The sequence below is a fragment of the Suricata suricatta genome, chromosome 8 (assembly GCF_006229205.1).
Source record: "Suricata suricatta isolate VVHF042 chromosome 8, meerkat_22Aug2017_6uvM2_HiC, whole genome shotgun sequence".
In the NCBI taxonomy this organism is placed as follows: Eukaryota; Metazoa; Chordata; class Mammalia; order Carnivora; family Herpestidae; genus Suricata; species Suricata suricatta.
In genome coordinates, this window is record NC_043707.1 from 13,871,009 (window position 1) to 13,892,152 (window position 21,144).

General features: G+C 48.6%; 1 protein-coding gene across 7 annotated transcripts in view; it reads right to left on the reverse strand.

Moving 5' to 3' along the window:
* Window positions 1-21,144, reverse strand: part of SYT17 (synaptotagmin 17) — a 101,305-nt gene that overhangs the window by 37,252 nt on the left and 42,909 nt on the right. For all 7 annotated transcript variants that reach the window (XM_029947990.1, XM_029947991.1, XM_029947984.1 and 4 more), the window contains one exon: window positions 20,909-21,064. In XM_029947990.1, coding sequence (XP_029803850.1) covers window positions 20,909-21,064 — 156 coding nt within the window. The remainder of the gene's footprint in view (window positions 1-20,908; window positions 21,065-21,144) is intronic.

Here is a 21,144-nt window from a genome sequence, read left to right on the forward strand (position 1 = left end):
GGCCTGGGGTTTCCCTTTGTTAATCCAGCACCGAAAGCCTGGGAGAAGAGGGAGAGGCCTCTGAGAACCTCACCATGGCCTTGGAATTAAGTCTCTTCCACCTTCCTCTAGACAAAGGACTCAAGACCGAAATTCCCTCCGAAATCCCTTAGGCCCACGGCGGGTCCACTTGCTTACTCCTCTGTGCAGAGCCTGCGCCGTGCGGAGCCTGCGTTTGTAAAGATGGCAGATGGGGGGAAGAATCACTTTCAGATCTGCGTGTGAATCACGTCTCGGAGGAAGCATTTAAAGGTGTGACTCTAATGTGCTTGTTTTTACACGAGCAGCCACAACTTACGTATCTGAAAGAGGATCATCTCTGTACGCTTGTTCCCGAGCTGCTGGCTTCGCTCTGGGGGAAATGTTCACCACAAACTGGCTTCGGAGCTATTTGCAAAACACCTGTTGAACCTCCAGGGGGTAATTAATCGTGTCTTCCCCTCTCTGTCTTTAGAAATAATTGAGAAACAATTGAGAAAATGAAGGAGAAATATCACAAACATGTGTATCACTTGGAAGGCTTTGAAAAAGCCAAGTGCCCGGAAACTCAGTCCAAGAGATTCTGTGGATTGGTCTGGGGTCCGGGGCTGGATTCCAGGGTTTTTCAAATGCTGCCCAGGTGATTCTCACGGGGTCAAGTTAGATACACGGTGTTAGATTGGATTGGGAGCTTAGCAGGACTATAGGAAGGGGCCTGGCCCTACTATTTGTCTCCTGGAATTAAACTTCTCTGAACCGTACTGGTGCAGGCCGTGTCCCTACAGGGCCCAGCCTGAAGATCAGGTGCCCTGAAGGAGCCACAGAGAATGCCGCCTGTTGCAGGCAGGCAGGTCCCAGCGAGAGGAGGGCTGGGACTGACCTTAATCCCATCAGGCAGAAGACTGTGGACCTCCAGATGAAAACTGTTCCCAGTCAGGTGAGTCAACTCTTCCTTGGGAGGAGCAAATACAAGATAACAGAGACTAAATCAAATAATAAAATGAATGAAAGAGAGCCCACAGGTGTTATGTCAGGGCAAGGATAGGCTGACTTTTTTCCATAAAGACCCAGACAGTAAATATTTTAGGCTTCAAGGGCCACCTGCAGTCTCTGTCACAACCACCCTGCCATTGCCACAGAAAGCAGCCGCGGGGCGCCTGGGTGGCTCAGCTGGTTAAGTGTCCAACTCTTGATTTTGACTCGGGTCATGGTCTCATGGTTCATGAGATTGAGCCCCACATTGGGCTCTGAGTTGATAGCACGGAGCCTGTTTAGGATTCTCTCTCTCCCTCTCTCTGCCCCTCCCTGGCTCTCTTTTCCTCTCTCTCTCTTTCTCTCTCTCTCAAAATAAATAAATGTCAAAAAAAAAAAAGCAGCCACAGATAATATATAAATGAATGTGCATGAAGTGACATAATAAAACATTTATATTTGGTCTCTGCCCACACTTCCTGACACAGAGCTCCTGAAACCCTTGTAATGTCCAAGCGAAATGGGTGAAAGGAACATCTTTTATTATAACACTTGGTCTTAGTCCCCAGTTTACGACACAAGAGCTTCTAAGGCCCATGGAATCGTCAAGTGATGAGTGTCTTCTTGTATACTAATGAGATGGCGGAGGTCTCCAGATAGTTTCAGGATGGGGGCTGGCTGCCAGAAAGCCCGAGGCATGATTTCAGCCCATCCCAACCCCCCAACGTCTGGAGAGAGGAGAGGGGCAGGAGACTGACTTAATCACCAATGGCCAGTGATTTCATCAATCGTGCCTATGTAATGATTTTCTGTCAACCTTTAACAAAAAGTCAACTTTAAAAAACAAATGAAAAAAAAACCCAAAAACAAATGGGAACTAATGTTTGTCACTGATCTTGAAAGGCATAGAAACAATATGAATTAAGAGATACATAGAGCAATGAATCGATGTATGACAAAGCAAACAGCAAAACAGTCATTGTAAAACCTAGGGGGTAGGAGTATGGGTGCTGACTGAATAATTCTTCCAATATTTTCTTAGAGGGTCTCAATAAAATGTTGAGATAACAAAAGACAAACACGCAAATTCAACTGCTTTACTTTCATAGCCGTTACCTTGCTTCTTTCTGCCACAGAAATCTGGGTTTCCGGGTCTGTGCACCTACTCTGCTCACAGGCTGGTCACGGAGTAAAAAAGGCCACACTCCCCAGAGAGAGGCCGAAGAACTCCCGGTGGCTCCTGCCAGGCTACCCCAGTGACCACAACAAGCAGACCACACATGGCCAGAAACACCGTCCTGGGTCTGAACAGAAGGGTCTACTCTATGCAGTCTGATCACGACAGCCAACAAAAGATTTAAGTCCGCTTGGACCGATGGGCACATTGGGTCCTGCACCAGGCGCACCCCTGGCTTAAATGCCCTTCTCCTTCCACAGGAAAAGCTCATGACCCATGTTCCATGCCATGAGACACCCAAGAAATGCACATTAAAATCACATCCACAGGTTTTATTTAAAAGAAAACATTTCCGGAGCGCCTGGGTGGCTCAGTCGGTTAAGTATCCGACTCTTGGTTTCAACTCAGGTCATGATCTTGCAGTTTGTTAGTTCAAGCCCTGTGTCACGCTCTGTGCTGACAGTAGAGAGCCTGCTTGGGATTCTCTCTCTCTCCCTTTCACTCTGCCCCTCCCTCACTTGTGCTCGGTCTCTCAAAACAAATAAGTAAATAAGCCTAAAAAATAAAAAATCTTAGTCTCCCTAAAACTGAAAAAATAAAGAAGATTAAAAATTTTTAAAAATTTCCCCTCAGTTTTATTTACCAAAGTATTGTTTCAATAGGATAAAATCCATCCATTTTAAGTATACAATTGGAGGGATATTGACTATTGTATACAAACATGTAACTACCACTACGATCAAGATACACAGTTCTCTCTCTCGGACAAAGTTCCCTCTTGTTCCCTTTCTCTCCACCCTTTTCCCTGACCCAGTGGGCCAAGTTTTGCTTACACTGGAAGTTCATAAAAATGACATCACGCAGCACAGTCATTTGTATCATACTGTGATGTTTTTGAGATTCATCCATGAGTGTGTATGATAGTGTGTATTTTTATTGGTGGGTAGTATTCTAATGTATGATGTATCATAACTGGTTTATCCATCTACGAGCTGATGGATGTTTGGGTTGTTTCCAGGTTTGGGGCTGTGAAAAAGAAAGCCATTAGGAACGTCTGTGTGCGTGGCTTTCTGTGGACATACATTTTCACTTCCCTTCTGCTCCAAGAGCAATGCTGGTCTGTTTGGTCAATGTGTATCCTGAAGGCCATGGCATACTGTTTTCCAAAGTGGCTATGGCGTCTTGCATTCCTACCAGAAATGTAGGAAAGTTCTAGTTGGCCCACATCCTCGCCAACCCTTGGTATTTTTAGCCTTTATTTTTAAATTTAAAAATATTTATTTATTTTTGGGAGAGTGTACGTGGAGGAAGGGCAGAGAGGGGGACAGAGGATCCAAAGCGGGCTCTGCGCTGACAGGCTGAGAGCAGCGAGCCCGATGCGGGGCTGGAACTCACAAACTGTGAGATCATGACCTGAGTTGAAGACAGAGGGACACTCAACCGACTGAGCCCCCTCCAGGTGTCCAGTGTTTTCAGCCTTGGCTGTCCTGGTGGATGTACAGTGGATCTTAGGGTGGCTTTACGGGGCACTTCTGATGACTAACGAGGAAGAGCATCTTTTCTGGTGCTGCTTTGCCATTCCTGTGTCTACTTGTGAAGTGTGTCTGCTCGAATCTTTGCCCACTTTTTATTGGATTGTGGACTGTTGTCTTGTTACTGAGTTATTAGAATTCTTTATGTATTCTGGATACAGGTTCTTTGTTGGTATGTTTCGCAAAAAAAAAAACCCAACCCCGCCTCTTTAAAAAATTTTTTTTTTTAATTTTTCTTTTCTTTTTTGTTTTTTAATTTTTTTTATGTCTTTTATTTATTTCTGAGAGACAGAGAGAGACAGTGTGAGCAGGGGAGGGTCAGAGAGAGAGGGAGACACAGAATCCGAAGCAAGCTCCAGGCTCTGAGCCAGCTGTCAGCACAGAGCCCGATGCGGGGCTCGAACCCACGACCGTGAGATCATGACCTGAGCCGAAGCCCACCACTCAACCGACTGAGCCACCCAGGCGCCCCTTAAATTTATTTTTGAGAGAGAGAGGAAACAGAGCAAGAGTGAGGGAGGGACAGAGAGGGGGAAGACACAGAATCCGAAGCAGGCTCCAGGCTGCTGTCAGCACAGAGCCCAATGCGGGGGTCGAACTCACAGACTGCAAGATTATGACCTGAGCCGAAGTTGGTCGCCTCCAAAAAACTCCTTTTGAGATGTGCCTTGCTCTGTTATTTTCTTAACTCTGTCTTTCAAAGAGCGTAAGTTTTAAATCTTGATTAAGCCCATGTATCACTTTTTCACGCAGTTCATTTCAAAATAAAATAACTGCACACCTTGGGTTCTGGAAGCCAGCAAGCAGTGTGGACTTGCTTTGTGGAGGCCAACTAAGAAATGAAAAACTAATCTGAGGCAGATCTGGGGTAGGGGGTGGGGGCTGATTGCCTGTGATTATTTTTCTGTACTTTTCCATATATTTGAATTATTGTATAATACATAATTAAAAACGAAAAGGCTTTTTAAAAGTAAAAAAAAATCACTTCGTAGTTCTTCAGCACTTCATAATTTTCCAAGCTTGCTTATTTCAGCCTTACAAGAATCCTTTTTTTTGGGGGGTGGGGGGCCAGGAGTCAGGGCCTCCCTGGGCCACACAGGTGCAAAAACATTTGCCAAAAATGTCTATTTCATTTGAAAGAAGACACAAAAGAATAAAATTGTGCCACTTTTTTTTTTTGGACTGCAAATTTTGACACTAGCTATCAAAACAGACAAACATGTACGCTTCGACCAAGCAATCCCCCGGCTGGGTTTTTAGTTCATGGTATATTTGGACACATCAGAGGAGACATGTCTAGGATGCTTACACTACAATAATGCTTCTAACTGCAAAAAAAAAAAAAAAAAAATCTGGCATTAGTCCCAATGTTACCAACAGGGGACTAATTAAATACATTCTTCAACTCTTGGACTTCATGAAATATCACGTGGTCATTACAAATAATTAGGGGGAACCTGCATTCCACGTCAGCCACACCGACCTGCCTGCTGTTTCTCCCGTGTAAAGCTTCTGCACTTGCCATTCCTTTTGGCTGCAATGCTCTTCCCACACCCACATCCATGTGGCACATCTCCGATTTCCTTCATGTCCTGGCTCAAATGTCCCCTTCTCCACGAGCCATCCCTGGCCACCTTGGAAAAAATGGCAACCCTCACTCCAACGCTCAGTATTCTCTTCCCTTCCTTCTGTTTCCTCCTAGCGCCGAACATCATCTCTACACGGCATCACACAGGTTTATTTTGTTTGCTGTTTATCTTCCCATGTTCAAGGAGCCATCTAATGAAACCAGGATTTTTTTTAAGTATATTTATTTATTTTGAGAGACAGCATGCGAGAGGGAGAGTAGGGGAGGGGCACAGAGAGAGGGAGAAAGAGAATCACAAGCAGGCTCTGCACTGTCAGAACGGAGCCTGATGTGGGGCTCGAACTCAGAAACCACGAGATTACGACCTGAGCCAAAATCAAGAGTCAGACACTTAACTGACTGAGCCACCTGGCGCCCCCAAACCAGGATTTTTGTCTAATTTGTTCACTAATGTATCCATGTGCCTGGCTCTTATGTAAGTATGCTAATATGAAAAAATGCTCAGGATCCATTATGTGAAAAGAGGAAGTTGCAGAAAAATATGTATAGTCTGGATACTAACAATAGTGGATGGAAATACACACACACACACACACACACACACACACACACACACGCATATATTCCTAGAAAGAGTAATTACGTTTAAGTAGGGAGAATTGGGGATTTTTACTTTTTATTCTACTCTCTCCCAATGGGTGTATTATATGTACATACGTACACATATATGCACATATATACATACATATGTGTATAGATATATATCCTTTATAGTAACAACACTGAAAAGACATCAGAATGCCTCTCCCTCGTAAACCCTGCACGTCACCACCCGCAGGTGACACACACCCATAAACCACAAGCAGGGACAAGCAGAGACGGACTGAAACACGCACTGCTGCTCCGTCTGTCCGGGCTACACCACCTGCTTCTATTTGCCAGAATTGTTAAGGGTGGAAGGAAGCCATTTGAAAAATCTGCACCCAGGAGCACACATTCACCCGACAGTTTCTACCCCTGAATTCTTCACGCTCTGGTCATCAAAGAAAAACCACTGAGAATGAAGAGAGGTTCAAATGCTAGAGGAGAAGAAACATGCCTCTGACAGGCACTTAGCAGGAGCAGACTCTGAGCCGGCGCCAACCAGCCCTTCGAGGAGGTCACGGCCTCACCCTGCAAACACCACTGCCCGGCTCTGGGTGTCTCAACCTCAGCCCCGTTGTGGGGGGCTGTCAGTGCGCTGTGGGATGTCAGCAGCGTCCCTGAGCTCTACCCACCAGATGCCAGCAGGACCCCTGGAGTTGTGACAACCAGAAACGCCTTCGAACACTGCCGTAAGTCCGCTGGGGGACAGATAGCCCCGCTGAGAGCCGGTGGTCTAACTCCTTTCCTACGCCAGCAGGCGCCCAGGGCTTGCCAGCCAAGAGGTATCTGGCGAATTCACTATGAGCACTGCTCTTGTGAGGCTGAGTTCCCCGAGCCTGGGGTTCGGTGAGGCGGGACCCCCCACACTGATGCTCGTGGTGAGCTCCGCAGCCACAGGTGCTCAGGGCGGCAGGGCGCAAGCTTGTTCAGGGCCCAGGCTGGCTTTTATTTGCCCACTTGGGTCCCTGTGGCAGAGACGGCCAGGAGGTCACCAAGGCCTTTTCCTCCTGGACGAGCAGCAGGACTGTGACCCCAGCCTCCTCCTCCCAGCGAGCCGGAGCCGAGAGTCCGAATGGACGTGAAAGTGACATTCCTCACATCCAGGCCTGGCCTAGTAAACCTTCCCACACAGTCCTCAGCTCTCGCTCTCTCTCCCCAACTACCAGCTGCAGGTGTAACCCTCCACGCCCTGGGAAGATGGTGGAGCCGCGAAACGGAAGGCACCGGGGTCGCCGAACCCTCGCGTGGACGGCAGCTCACGGACGAGCCCACAAAAACAAGTGTGCAAGCAAGAAGTGACCTGTGACGGCCTTCCCTGCCTTAGTTCGTACGGTGATTCTGAGCAAACCGTCTGAGCTTGCTGGGCTTCCTTTTCCTCCCCTGCAAAATGGGGACAACGCCGGTCCCTCCCTCTAAAAAAGGACAGTAATGAGAACTTGGGCGCTGCGCCGGCAGACCCCCTTCCCGGCCTGCCGTGTAACTCAGGATCGTAAAGAAAGCGGCCTGCATTAAGCCGCAGAGACCCTCCCTCCCCTGGCCGGAGCGGGCACCAGCTCCTAAAGACAGAGGGAAGGCCGACCCCTTGTGCCCTCACTGCTGGTTCTTCACCCACTTTGCCTCAGGCGGTCTCCAGAAATGAGTGCCATTATAAGCCAACCACATCCTGCTTTCCTGCGGGGGCGGGGGTGAGGCAGAAACCCAGGGGAGCGGCTGTCCTGTCAGCTTACACACATGGAAAGAGAAAATTACACCCACCGAGCATCTGTTATGTGCTAAGCATCCCTGCACGCATGTCATCTCACTCCTTGGTGAAGGCGGAAGCCACATCTGTCACGTTCACTGGTTTCCTCAGGGCCTAAAAGACCCGGCAGGGGAGTTGGTGAGAGTAAGCTTCGCACTGGGCTCTGCACTGGTGGAGCAAAGGCTCCTTGGGATTCTCTCTCTGCCCTTCCCCCCATCTCGCTCTCTCAAAATAAATAATAAACTTAAATAAAGGAGAAAGAAATGCTTGTCATCTAAGCTTAACATGATCCCTACTTATTGCTCTGACCCCACGTGTAATTCATGAACTATGCTCTGGCCACTTGCGTCCTCTTGCTCATTCTTGCCCCAGGGCCTTTGCACTTGCCTAGTATGTTCCTCTCCCTGATCTTGGCGTAGCCAGCCCTTTCTAAGCTTATATTACACAGCTTAACATGATGCTGGGCCCCTGTCACCATACTGTCATCAGTTAGGTGTTGATCTCACTCCAACTAGCGTACCGGTATCATGAAAGGATTATTGCTGCCCCTCTGCCATTTCTCCAGCAACTAGCACAGCACCTCAGCATAGTAGGGGCTTGATACATATTTGAGGCGTGTAACTCAGTGACTGAGAGCCCACATTCTGGACTCGGACAACCTTGAGCGCACTACTTCCTCGATCAGTGCCTCAGTTTCCTCCTTCATAAAATAACTGCAATTCCTATGTCAGAGTGCTATGAGAATTAAATGGTGAATTCACGTGAAGCACTCGGGGCAGTGCCAGGGTGTGTGCTTGCTGTCATCGTTAAAGATGGAACGAGCTACCTCAAGATAGATCTTTTTTTTTTCTATTTTTACTTGTTTTATTTATTTAAGGCGCAAGTGAGCAAGGAGTAGAAGGGGACAGGGAGAGAAGTGGGGCTCACCCCCAAGTGGGGCTTGAGCTCACCCAATGCGGGTCTCAAACTCATCAGCGTGATCTCGTGACCTGAGCCGAAGTCAGGTGTTTAACTGACTGAGCCCCCCAGAGGCCCCCTCAAGGTAGATCTTATATGCATCTGACAGGTGGAAAATGGAGGCTCAGCAGCAAGATGAAAAGGTCCTGCTTGAGATGATTCAGTAACCAAGCTCTTGGGATCTGGTTCTCTAACTCGTAAGCCAAAGCTTGTTCCCCAGAGAGGTGTAGGCAGAGAAGGGACACCCCGCAGTCCGTAGTGTTTTAACGGTTAAGCCTCTCCCGCTGACCAGCAGCTCTGGGTTGGTGCAGTCAAGACAAAGCAATGGACAGAAGGACTGTCCGGAAAGGATACTCATGGTGTCTGGTTTATTCCACCAGCAAGCCTTTGTCTTGCAGCCACCAGGTGCTGGCCTTGGCCGCTGAGCCCAGCGGCTTCTTGCCAGCACTGAAGCACAAGACAGGGATGAACCTGGCCTTCGCTGGCCCTCCTTTCCCACTCCTTGCTGGGCTCTGCAGGGACACGTGTGGTTGGATAAATCCCCAGCCCCCTGATGCTTCCCCCATGGGGATCGGCCTGGAATGAGGTTCCCTCCAAAGGCACCAAGCACATTAAACAACCATGCAAACGGAGTACAAATCCCCAGGAGCCCTGGCAGCCGGCCTGGTCTTTAACAGCTGCCACCAGAACCCAGAATGAATGTTTAAGACGCAGCCAAGTTCTACCGCCTGGGTGGATGGACTCTGGCAGCAAGGAGCTCTCCGGAGGGGGGGCGGGGCTGCTCTGCCAGGAGAGCCCAGGGTGGCAGGCATCTGCTTCCATCTCCTGACTGTCTATGCCCACATCCAGGTTCAATGCCACAATCCACCGAGCCCTCCCTAAGGGCCAATTGCTGTGCTAAGAACATTACATACATCACTTCCTTTTGTCCCCACAACACTCTAAGAGTTGGGGGCCTGAAATCTACAGACAAGGAAATGTCCATTCAGAGGAGTTAAGGAGCTTGCCAAGACAGAGAATTGTCCTTTACATCTAAACCATGAGCACCTGCCAGTGGCCCTGCCTCCTACATTGTATCTCACTGAGTTACTTGTTTGAACCCGGTTTTGCCACCTCTGGAGTTCAAGCCACCATCTCCTGTCCCTTTGACCAGCGCCACAGCCTTCTAGAAGGTCTCTTGGCTCCCCATCTTGTCTTCTGGTGACACCATTCTCCATTCAACAGCTGGAGTGGTACTTAATTAATTTTTTAAAAAGGTTAATTTACTATTTAGAGGGAGAGTGAGAGAGAGAGTGTGCAAGCACAAGGAGGGGCAGAGAGAGAGGGAGACAGAATATCAAGTAGGCTGTGCTGTCAACACAGAGCTTGATGTGGGGCTTGAACCCACAAACCACTGTGATCATGACCTGAGCTGAAATCAAGAGTTCGGATGCCTAACCGACGGAGCCGCCCAGGCGCCCCTGGAATGATACTTCAAAACATGGTCACAGCCCTTCCCTGGTCAAAACCCGCCAAAGGCTTCCCAAGGCACTTAGGGGAAAAAATGAGCTTCTAATCCTACAGCCTCTACTTGACCTGCCCTGTGCTACTTTTTCCAAGCTTACGCGGCCTTCTGTGCCCTGGACACCCTGGGCTAACCTGGGCGAGCAGAGGAAATGTCTTCTTGCCGTTCAAAGCGAGGTTGTGAGGCCAGCGTCGGTGTTACCAGGAACTTATTAGAAATACAGAGGCTCAAGTCTCTCAGGCTTACTGACTCAGGACCCGCATTTTAACATGATCTCCAGGAGATTCAAATGGTCACCGAAGGGTAGCAGTTAAGAGTGAGGAAGACCTGGGAACCGAACAACTTGGGTCGGAAGCCTGGCCCAACCACTCACCAGCTGGATGACTTCGTGCAAGTCACTATTACTTCCTTACTTCCTGTGTAGTGAAGAATTCATTGTATCCAAAGAGAGATCTGGTCTATGCCCTTGGCTCCTGGGAGGTCATCTCTGGGCTCCTGGCATATCCTGCAGGGGTGTCTTTGTTTGCCTCAGGGCTCTGGCCACTGGCCACTGTGATTTATGGTGCGAGCTTTGGGGTCCCCTGGAGAACCTGATGATGAAAGGTATTAGCTACACCCCCGGAAGGCGCTGGAGGCTGGAGCTGGCTGCCAGAGGGTGCAAGATGAAGCCCCAGGAAAAACTCTGGACACCAAAGGCTCAGAGAGCTCCCCTCATCGGTACTATTCTAGGCACAGTGCCCACTTAGTGACCAGAAGGAGGCAGCACCGTCCATGACTCCTTGGGGAGAAAATGAACAGAGGCCCCGCGTCTAGACCCCTTCTGTGTGTCTCCTTCCCCGGGCTGATTTTCATTTGTAACCTCCTGCCGCCATAAAGCTGTAGTCATAAGTGGCACTTTCTGGAGTCCTGTGAGTCATTCTCGTGTATTATTGAAACTGCACGGTCACGGGGACCCTGACTTTCTAGCCAGCTGGTCTGAAGTGAGGCCAGGGCAGTCTTGTGGGGACCATTCTCACAGACTTCGCAGTTGGTGTGACTCACTGCAATCCCCTTCACTGAGCTTCAGTTTCTCCAATTGAATGATGGCCACCTTACAGGTTTATGGAAAGACCAAATGACATCATGAACACACAGGAGGTTCATGATAAATATAATGTCCCCACTGTTCTGTCCAGGAAACTGAGGCTCACCGAGGCAAGGCCACTTGCCCACAGTCATAGTCTGAGGCCAGGGCTGGCTGAATTCAACCACAGGGCGATACTGTCTCCTTGTGACTTGCTAACGCGTCCTGGGAAGGGGAGGACAGTGGTGGGGCACCTTTGCCGGCGGGCCAGCCACTGGTAAGGGACTCACGGGACCTCTGGGGGCAAGTCTCCCCCCGCCATCCTGATGCCCCCCCACTGCTTCCCTCCCTTCCTTTCGGGATTCACAAGACATGAATATTATGCTGTTTGATCCTGTTCCCTACTTCTCTCTTCTCCCCTTCTGTTCCTCTTTCCCTCTAGCCTTTTTACTCTGTTGTTCACTCTATATCATTTCTTTTGATCTATCTCCAAGTTCACTATCTCTTTCCTCCATCATCTCCATTCTGCTACTGAGCCCATCTAGTGAACATTTAGTCATTCTACTTTGCCATGTGAAAATTTCCACTTGGCTCTTTTTTCTATCTTCTGTTTTTCTGCTAACCTGCAACATTCTCTGCCTTACCATTCCTTTCAAGAGGATTCAGCCTTACTTCTTGGGGCACAGTTGTAAGAACTTCTCTGAAGTCATGTGTGATCATTCCAATATCTGGGTCACCTTGCGGTGGGTGCCTGCTGATTATATTTCCTCTGAGCATTTGCCAGACTTTGCTGGTTCTTTGTGAACCAGGTCCCTCTAGAGTGTATCCTGGACATTTTGAATATTATGTCATGAGACTCTAAGTCTTGTTTAAATCCTTCAAAATAGGAGTGCCTGGGTGGCTCAGTTGATTAAGTGTCCAACTTCAGCTCAGGTCACAGTCTCGTGGTCTGTGAGTTGAAGCCTTGTGTCAGGCTCTGCAACCTGGTTCTCTCTCTGCCCCTACCCTGCTCACGCTCTCTTTCTCTCTCAAAAATAAAAATAATGAACATTTAAAAATAAATGTTGAAGTTTTAGTTGTATCAGGCAACTGACCAGGTTAGATTCAGACCACATGTTCCAACCTGCCTTCTGTGTGCTGTTATTTCAATGTCAGTTAGTTTTCTTTTTTCTTTTTTTTTTAATGTTTATCTGAGAGAGAGGAAGAGAGACAATGTGAGCAGGGGAGGGGCAGAGAGAGCGGAAGACACAGAATCCAAAGCAGGCTCCAGGCTCCGAGCTGTCAGCACAGAGCCCGATGTGGGGCTCGAACTCACAAACTGCAAGACCATGACCTGAGCTGAAGTCAGAGAGAGACTTAACCAATTGAGCCAACCAGGTGTTCCTGTCAGTTAGTTTTCAAAGTCTTTGGTATTTCTTCCTGTCCCCAAGGGGCCAGCTCCAGACCTGGGTGGTCGTCTACACTCGCAGTTCGGTTCTCAAAGTCTCCCTCCCATGTACCGTGTAGGGTCATACCCACACACGCGCAGCTAGTGGGTGAGCCAGGAAGTGAGTTCATGGGCTTCACTCTGGGGCTGCCTCCTCTCTGCAATCTTCTGACACTGGCCCGCAAGGGCCCATTTCATTACCCTCTGTCCAAAAAGCAGAGGCTTGAGTCTCCAGCCCCTGCCGCTCACTTCCTGTGACTGGGTTTGGGTCTGGGCCTGGAGCCAAGTGCCTACTGCCGGCTCCTTCCACACACTGCCAATCCCAGGGCATTTCAGGGAGCACAAAGCGGTCGGGTTCCGTGGCTGAGTTGGCACAGCATTAGTGCCAATCCCTGGCTCCTGGACACCGTACCAGCCTGGCAGCTTTGGGGTGACGATGATTAGGTGAGGGAGCTGGAGGGGAGACAGCCACAGGCAGCCGGGCGGAGCTGTTAACCTCTAAAGTGCCAGCATTTCCACTCTTACCCACTGGAATTATTCAAACAACAGGCATGACTTTCCAAGTGGCTATTTCTGGGATGGACAGGGCCACATGCTGATTTGCCTTTAATTCTCATCCCAGGAATAATTTGCTACATTCTACACAAGAGTAAGTCCAGCCTCAGAGAGGTGGAGTCATCTGCTTGAAGTCACATGGCTGGCTAACAGGGGGGCTGAGATTCAAACCCAAGTCTATATAATTTCAGCATCATCATCACCATCATCATCACATTCAGTATTCACGGAGCACGAACTATGTGCTAGGCACTGTGTAAGCTTTTCATATGATGCTCTGAGGTTGGAAGGCTGAAAGAGGAGGAAACTGAGGTGCAGGGATATCACTGGCCCCAGGTCATGTGCACTTGCTATGGGGTAAAGGTGCTGTGTGAACCCAACTGTACCTCACTCCAATCCGTATTCTGAATGGCCGTGCAAACCGTTCCTCTAGGAGGCAGAGCTGGGCCTGGTGCCCAGTAAGTCGGGCGGAGAGAGGAGAAGACAGAGGCCATGGGCAGGCTGCCGAGAGCAGGCAGGGCAGAGGTGGACTGAGGCCTGACGCTGCCCCAAGCCCCGCCCCAGGCCGACTGAATCGGAGTCTGCATTTTAACAAACCTCTGGGAGATGTGAACATCTGTCCATCTCAAAGGAGTTTCTGGCTCTAGCGGAAGGGCTCTGCCCCTCTCAGACTTGGGTTCCTCCCCTTTCCTCTGCGGGAAATCCTCAGCTTCTCCACTGTCCTGCTTCTCAAACCCCAACACTCTGCCTTTCGTGTCCTCTGCTGCCTGTTCAGCCCTGAAGTCTTCCCGGGCAGGAGGCTGGCAGCACCGCTCCAGACCTTCTGTCTCGTCCCCCGCCACGCGCCCCGCCCACCTCGTCACACCAGCAGATTCAATGAACCAATTTGATGCTACAGCTGCAGAAAGCCAAGCAATCATGGAAGCCGAGCAGGTGCCTTGGAACTCACTCAAGGTGAGGAGCGAGGCAGAACAGGGTGGGCAGAAGCTGCTAACCCCCGGTGTGTGGGAGCTGGGAAAGACGTGCCCCTCCTCCTGCCCCACACACAGATGCTCCGGCTGATTCAGCTGCTCTGGCCTGGGGCCTCTATTATTTAATGTTTATTTTATTTTTGAGAGAGAGAGAGATCGAGCATGAGCAAGGGAGGGGCAGAGAGAGGGAGACGCAGAATCCAAAGCAGGCTCCAGGCTCTAAGCTGTCAGCACAGAGCCTGACGCGGACTCATGAACTGTGAGATCATGACCTGAGCCGAAGTCGGATGCTTAACCGACTGAGCCACCCAGGCGCCCCTAAAGTCCCAACATAATATTAATGATGGACAGGATTAGGAAGTCTAATGATGTGCAGGGGTAAGGATCATTGCTAAAGTTTGATTCTTTCTAACACACCGGGAATGACTGTCACTCACCCCGATGCACTTCCGGGGTTTTCCGTGTATTTGCTCTCCAAAGCGTGGTCTGCAGAGTATGGTGCATCAACTGGGTGCTGTTAGAAATGCAGAATCCCAAGCCTCACGCCAGGCGACTGAATCAGAGTCTGCATTTTAACAAACCGCTGGGAGATGTTAAGGACGGAGGCACCACGCTCTCTAGTCCTTAGCTAGACCCACTAAAGGTTGGCCTAAAGCTCACACCTGCTTTCCCCAGGCGTTAGGAACCTTTCCAAAGCCAAGTGTCTCTTACTAGTTTTCCAGATAAAGTAGTGCTTCGGAATACTTTTCAGAAGGCCAAGATGCTCCAGGTACTTAGGGGAAAACGGGGGAGGTCCAGGGCTCGGGGACCTGTAGTTCTTTCTAACCCAGGGAGTGCCCTAGAACTTCACCTCCAGGGAGACATTAGGTCTTCCTCTGATGTTGGCAGGGAGGGGGCCAGGAAGATGAGAGTGTACTCCATCTGGGTTAGTCTCTAAGATGAGTTTTCCTTCCCTTTTCGGGTTTCCCACAGAATCTCAGACTCTAAGTTGAGCAAGTGGGTAGAATATATTATTTATTTGTGTATACTGCCCTGCCTTCTTTCAGAGAAGCCTTAAGGTGGCCCGAGCTATATAAATGTGGTGTCTTGTGAGTAATAATAATAATAATAGCTATATTGATGGGGCATTTTCTCTGAGCCAAGCACCGTTCTGTGCTTTATGTACATTAACCCAGTTTGACAATAATCTACTGACGTAGGAAGCATTATCCCCATTTTACAGATGAGGAAGCCGAGGCAAAAAGAGGTCAAGGCAAGTGCCAAGATCGCAGAATGAATCCCTGGGCAGCTGGCTCCAGGGCCTGGCCCTTAACCATGACACGTAGGTCCTTCAAGTGACAACACAAGGGCAGGGACCTTTCTTGGGAAAACAGTCTACAAGGGCCCAGCCTTAGCGTCCATCCACCACTCTGAACCGCCTGCGTTCTGCGGAGCTCCAGCTGCATTTCTTTGTTTTGGGTTTGCTTTATTTTTAATTGTGATAAAATATATGCAACATAAAATTTACACTTGCATATCTGTGGTATACAACACAGGGGGCGTCGGGACGATTCAGACCGTTGTGCAACCAGCACGCTATCTGTGCCCAGAAGCTTTTCGTCTTCCCAAACTAGAATTCCGTACCCCTTAAACAGCCGGTCCCACCCTCCTCTCCCCGCAGCCCCTCGCAAACCTCTATCCTGCTTTCTGTCTCTAGCACCTTCTCTACCCTAGGCACCTCATACAAACGGAATTATGTAGCCTTTGACCTCTCGTATCTGGCTTATTTCACGTAGGAGAACGCATTCAAGGCTCACCCACGTTGTAGCACGTCACCGCTTCCCTCCTTCGAAGGCTGGATCACAGTCCACTGAAGGGGTAGATCACATTTTGTGTATCCATTTAGCCACCTATCGACGGACCCCTGGGCTGCGTCCGCCTTCTAGCTAGGGGACTAATGTCGCTATGAGTGTGGATGCGTCAACGTCTGTTTTGTGTCTTGCTTTCAATTCTTTTGGGGATATACACAGAGCGCAACTCCTGGATCACATAGTAATTCTATTTTTAATCACTTAAAGAGGCACCATCAAGTTGCATTTCTTTTTTTTTTTTTCCTTTTCTTCCCCTACTTCCAATAATAGCCCACTAACCACAGTTGGCCAAATCCACTTTACTTTCCCCAGAAAGCCTTTGGGCCACATGTCTGTCCCCTATGAGTTGAAAAGCCACTTCCTCCACCCCACCCCCAACTTTTTTAAACTTCAGCTGCAGAAATCACCTGAATGAAAACTGCAGAAGAATGATTATCCCACACCAGAAGTAAATGCTTAGAAAGCCCCGCCCACCAGCTAATTACAGGCTTTTACCAGGATGCTCGGCAAACATTCAAAGTGCAGATGAACCTTTGGTTGGGAAGTGTTTGGAAACAAGCTTATAGATAGGTTTCAGATCCTTAGCTTGGAGGTGACAGCTCTTCCCCTAACTGATAAATAAAGCAAGTTAGAACATTCTAGATTCGAATTCAGGATCGCTGTAGCTTTGCCTAGATACATACAGTTCAATCCATATTTCTTTTATTATTGCAGCCAGTGCCCTTTATGAAAAATGCCATCCCAGCTGGGATTTCCACCCACAGCTATGGTTTTGAACCCTGACTATTAGAAACATCTAGGGTGCTTTAAAAATACACAATCACACATATGTATATATAGAAAGAGACAGAGAGCTGAGGCCCCCGACTCAGTCCAGTTGGTCAGAGTCTCTGGGGGTGGGGTTGGCCACTGGTAGCACTTTAAAGCTCATAGCTGATCTGAAGTACAGAGTTAAAAATCCCTTACTGACAAGGCAAGGAGACCCGAGATTCTTCCTTCTCTAGAAAGAATATTTTCAGTAGGTTTTAAGTTGATAAGAGGTGCCCTTGAGCTAGGAGCCTGAAACCCCAACATTTATAACTTTTTTTAATGTTTATTTTTGAGAGAGAGAGAGAGAGAGAGAACAAGCAGGGGAGGGGCAGAGAGAGAGAGAGGGAAACAGAATCACAAGCAGGTTCCAGGCTCTGAACCGTCAGCACAGAGCCTGATGTCAGCACAGAGCTCAAACTCACAAACCATGAGATCATGACCTGAGCCCAAGTCGGATGCTCAACTGACTGAGCCACCCAGGCGCTCGTTGAAACCCTAACATTTAAACAAGAGAAGAAAGTGTTCCATACATGGAGAGCACGGGCCTTGTCTGCCATCACCCGAAGCGCGGTGGGCTGACTGAACGATGTAGGGGGAGTGGGGGTGGGGAGAGCGGCTCCAGGGTGAGGCTTCTGCCCTGCAGTGTTCACGTACCGGACTCAAGGGGTTCAAAACACCTCTGAACAGACAGCCACCCTTATTGTCCTTCTGGGTATTTTTCTGCTGCAGAGTTCTTACCACATTATCTCAAGCTCTGTCACATGCCCTTGACCTCCCCACACCCCCCCTTACCCCCCACTGTGTGAAATCTCTGCCGTTACTACAGTACCTCCAGAGGACAGCATCTAATGCAATCATAAAGGAGCTAGGTGCATTCACATTTGCACTGACCTGGAGGGACTGCACACATTCGTTTGTTAATGAGACAAAAGCAAGTTTCAGGGGAGTGTCCACAGAACAGTCCAGAAAGCTCCAGCACTCGGAGCTGTTTTGTTTCACTGCTGTGTTCCCAGCACTCGGGAACAGCGTCTGCACAGCGCATGTTCTTAATACACACTTCCTGAATTAATGAATGGTTTCTTTTTTTTTAAGATTACTTCTTAAAAAATGTTTATTTATTTATTTGGGGGGGGAGGGGCAGAGAGAGAGGGAGAGAATCCCGAGCAGGCTCCATGCTGTCAGCGCAGAGCTGGACACAGGGTTCAAACTCAGAAACCGTGAGATCATGACCTGAGCTGAAATCAAGAGTCTGACATGAAACCAACTGAGCCACCCAGGTGCCCCTAATCAATACCTTCTTTTTTTAAAATTGTTTTTCTAATGTTTCATTTATTTTTGAGACAGAGCATGAGCAGAGAGGGGCAGAGAGAGGGAGACACAGACTCTGAAGCAGGCTCCAGGCTCTGAGCTGTTAGCACAGAGCCCGACACAGGGCTCAAACCCACGGATGTGAGATCATGACGTGAGCCAAAGTCAGGGGCTTAACCAACTGAGCCACCCAGGCGCCCCTCAATACCTTCTTAAAAGAGCTGAATCTTCTGTATGTGGATGGTATTTGTGTGAATAAAGAAAAAAGTGTGAAATGAGGCACAGCAGGACGTTAAAGGTGGTGACTTTAGGGAGAAGGGACTAGAAGGGAGGGTGAAGAAGAGAGTAAAACTGCCTTTTAATAATAAACAGTTACTAGGGTGCCTGGGTGGCTCCATCGATTTAGCATCTGACTATTGATTTCAGCTCAGGTCATGATTTCAAGATTGTAAGTTCAAGTCTCAAGTCGGGCTCTGTGTGGACAATGCGGAGTCTGCTTGGGATTCATTCTCTCTCTTTCTCTCTGTTTCTCCCCCCTCCCTCTTTCTACCTCTCCCCCATGCACTCTCTCTCAAAATAAACAAACATAAAAAAATAATAATAGTTAGCAGGTGCTAAGTGCTTGCTGTCCACCAGACACAGTGCTCAGCAAAGATTATGTCTTGTTCTCATTTCACCCACATAACAATCTTTCAAGATGTCCTTGTGTAGTTAGCCCCATTTTACAGATGAGAAAGTGTAAGCATACACATCTTGCTCAAGGCCACAAAGCCAAGGCCCAGGACCTGGCTCCACAGCCCATGCATTTAACACTTCTGTTCTTCTGATTCTCTGTCCCCTCACATCTTTTGGTTGTGATGGGTGTGTGCTAGTTTTGTCATAAAATCTTAAGTAAACTAAAATACAGAAGTGTCGGGGTTTTCCTTATGAGCACTCGATGCCCCCTGGGGCCCCTCCTGACGTCCACATGCAGCATTAAGTCCTTTATTCTCAGTAGGGACTTGGGAATCGATATTCCAGGGTTGGATTTTATCTTGGTTCAATAGAGCTCCCGCTGCCTGAATTGCTGTCTTCTGTCTTCACCTGAAACCTTGGGGAGGGTGGGACCCTGGGACAGCAGCCATCGCAGGCTGCAAGAGATAGGACTGTCATGCTTCTTAGCGCAGAAGTGCCCTGATTGGATGCAGACCCTCTGGGTGACAGGCCCTAAGAAAACCCGGAACCAAGCTGCCTAAGGGGAGTCTCTGAGCACAGTGCACTTGGCGACGAGAAGCAATGAGCCCACACAGAGGAAGCCTTCTTTCTTGGGAGACCAGCAGCTGAGGATTTTAGACTAGATCCAAACAGATTAGTCCCCTGAGCAGGACTCTTCAGTGTGATATCAGAATCCCAATGTTGGCACTACCTGGATGTTTGGAAAAAGGCGGACCCCTTGATCGTTGGAGCTAGGGAGACCAGAGCCTGAATCTTGCTTCTACCAGTCTGACACTGGGTGGGCTGCTCAGATTTTAAGCCTTGGTCCCCAGCCCTATAAGCCGACGACGGCAAAGCTGATTTGACAGGGTGAATTTTGATGAGAATCAGCGACAATATACATGAAGGCCTCCTATGACTAGGACACAGGAGATAACCGTTACCTCTGCTAATGCTCTGCTGTGGTAGCTAGCTTCTAAACTGGCTCCCAATGATCCCTGCCTCCCAGTATTTACACCCTCCCGTAACCCCCTCTCCTAGAAGGTGAGCTGGACCTAGTGGGTTGCTTTTAATAAACAGAATATGGCAAAAGCTACAGAATGTCCTATCTAAGATAAGGTTAACAATAGGACTCTGGCTTCCGTCTTGCTCACCCTTTCGCTCTCCCACACCTGTCCACTCTGATGGAAACCACCTGCTGTGCTGTAAGTTACCCCATGGAGAAGCGCACATGATGAGAGACACATGAAGGTCACTGGCTGACACCCGGGAAGGAACTGAAGCCTCCAATCCAATGCATCTCCACGGCGAGGAACGGAATCCTGCCAACCACTGACTGTGTGCATTCGCTTAAGAACAGATCCTTCCCCAGATGAGCCTTAAGATGAAACTGCGGCCCCAGTCACACCTTGAGTGCAGCCTCGTCAGGATCTCAGCTCAGCCAAAGCACCCAGCAAAGCTATGCCTGGGTTCCCGATCCATAGGAGCTATGAGCTGAATAAATGTTCACTGTTTTAAGTCACTAAATTTGTTTTGCAGTGATCGATAACTAATACACCCTGAAAACAACAGATTAAATTCAACCAGAGCGGCACATGAAGCCTCTACTTAAACACCACATCCTTGGGGAAGCCTTTCAAAATCCTCCTGAGTTAGGTCTATTTTCTCATGGTTCCCTATTAGACTATAAGCTATGTGAATCATCATATCATCAAAACCCACATAGTGAGCACTCATTATTATTTCAAAGTTCTAAGTCCCTTAATCTTCACAACAAACCCATGAGGCAAGTACTATTACTGCCCATTTTATAGATGAATAAACTGAGGCTCAGAGGTGCCAAGCAAATTGCCAAAGTCTTCAGTAATTACGTGGAAATGTCAGGAAACCTGGCTCCAATGTATACATTTGTAATGATCATGCTTTCCAGGTCTCTGGATCTTGCCCGAGTTCACAAACGATAAATGGATTCAAACCCAGGTAGTTGAATATCAGATATGAAGTTCTTAAAGATGACCCTCCCTAGATACCGTCTGTCTTTAGGATAGTAATCGGATATGCCTCACCGCAGTTCATCAGGGTCTGGAACACAACCTACCTGTAAACACGAGGCTGGCATTTTCCAGTTCTTCTTGGGGAACTTTGAAACTGAAGGATTCATTGTAGAAAGGATCAATCGTTCCTCTTAAGAAGGATGTCTTCTTTGTTTTCACAAGCTTGAGTCCGTGTACCAGCTGGATTTTCACAAAGGGGTCTGGGAATCGGACACAGCATTATAGAATGTTGGAGCTCCTGAAACTCAATCCATCCATCAACCCAACTTGCCATCTATCT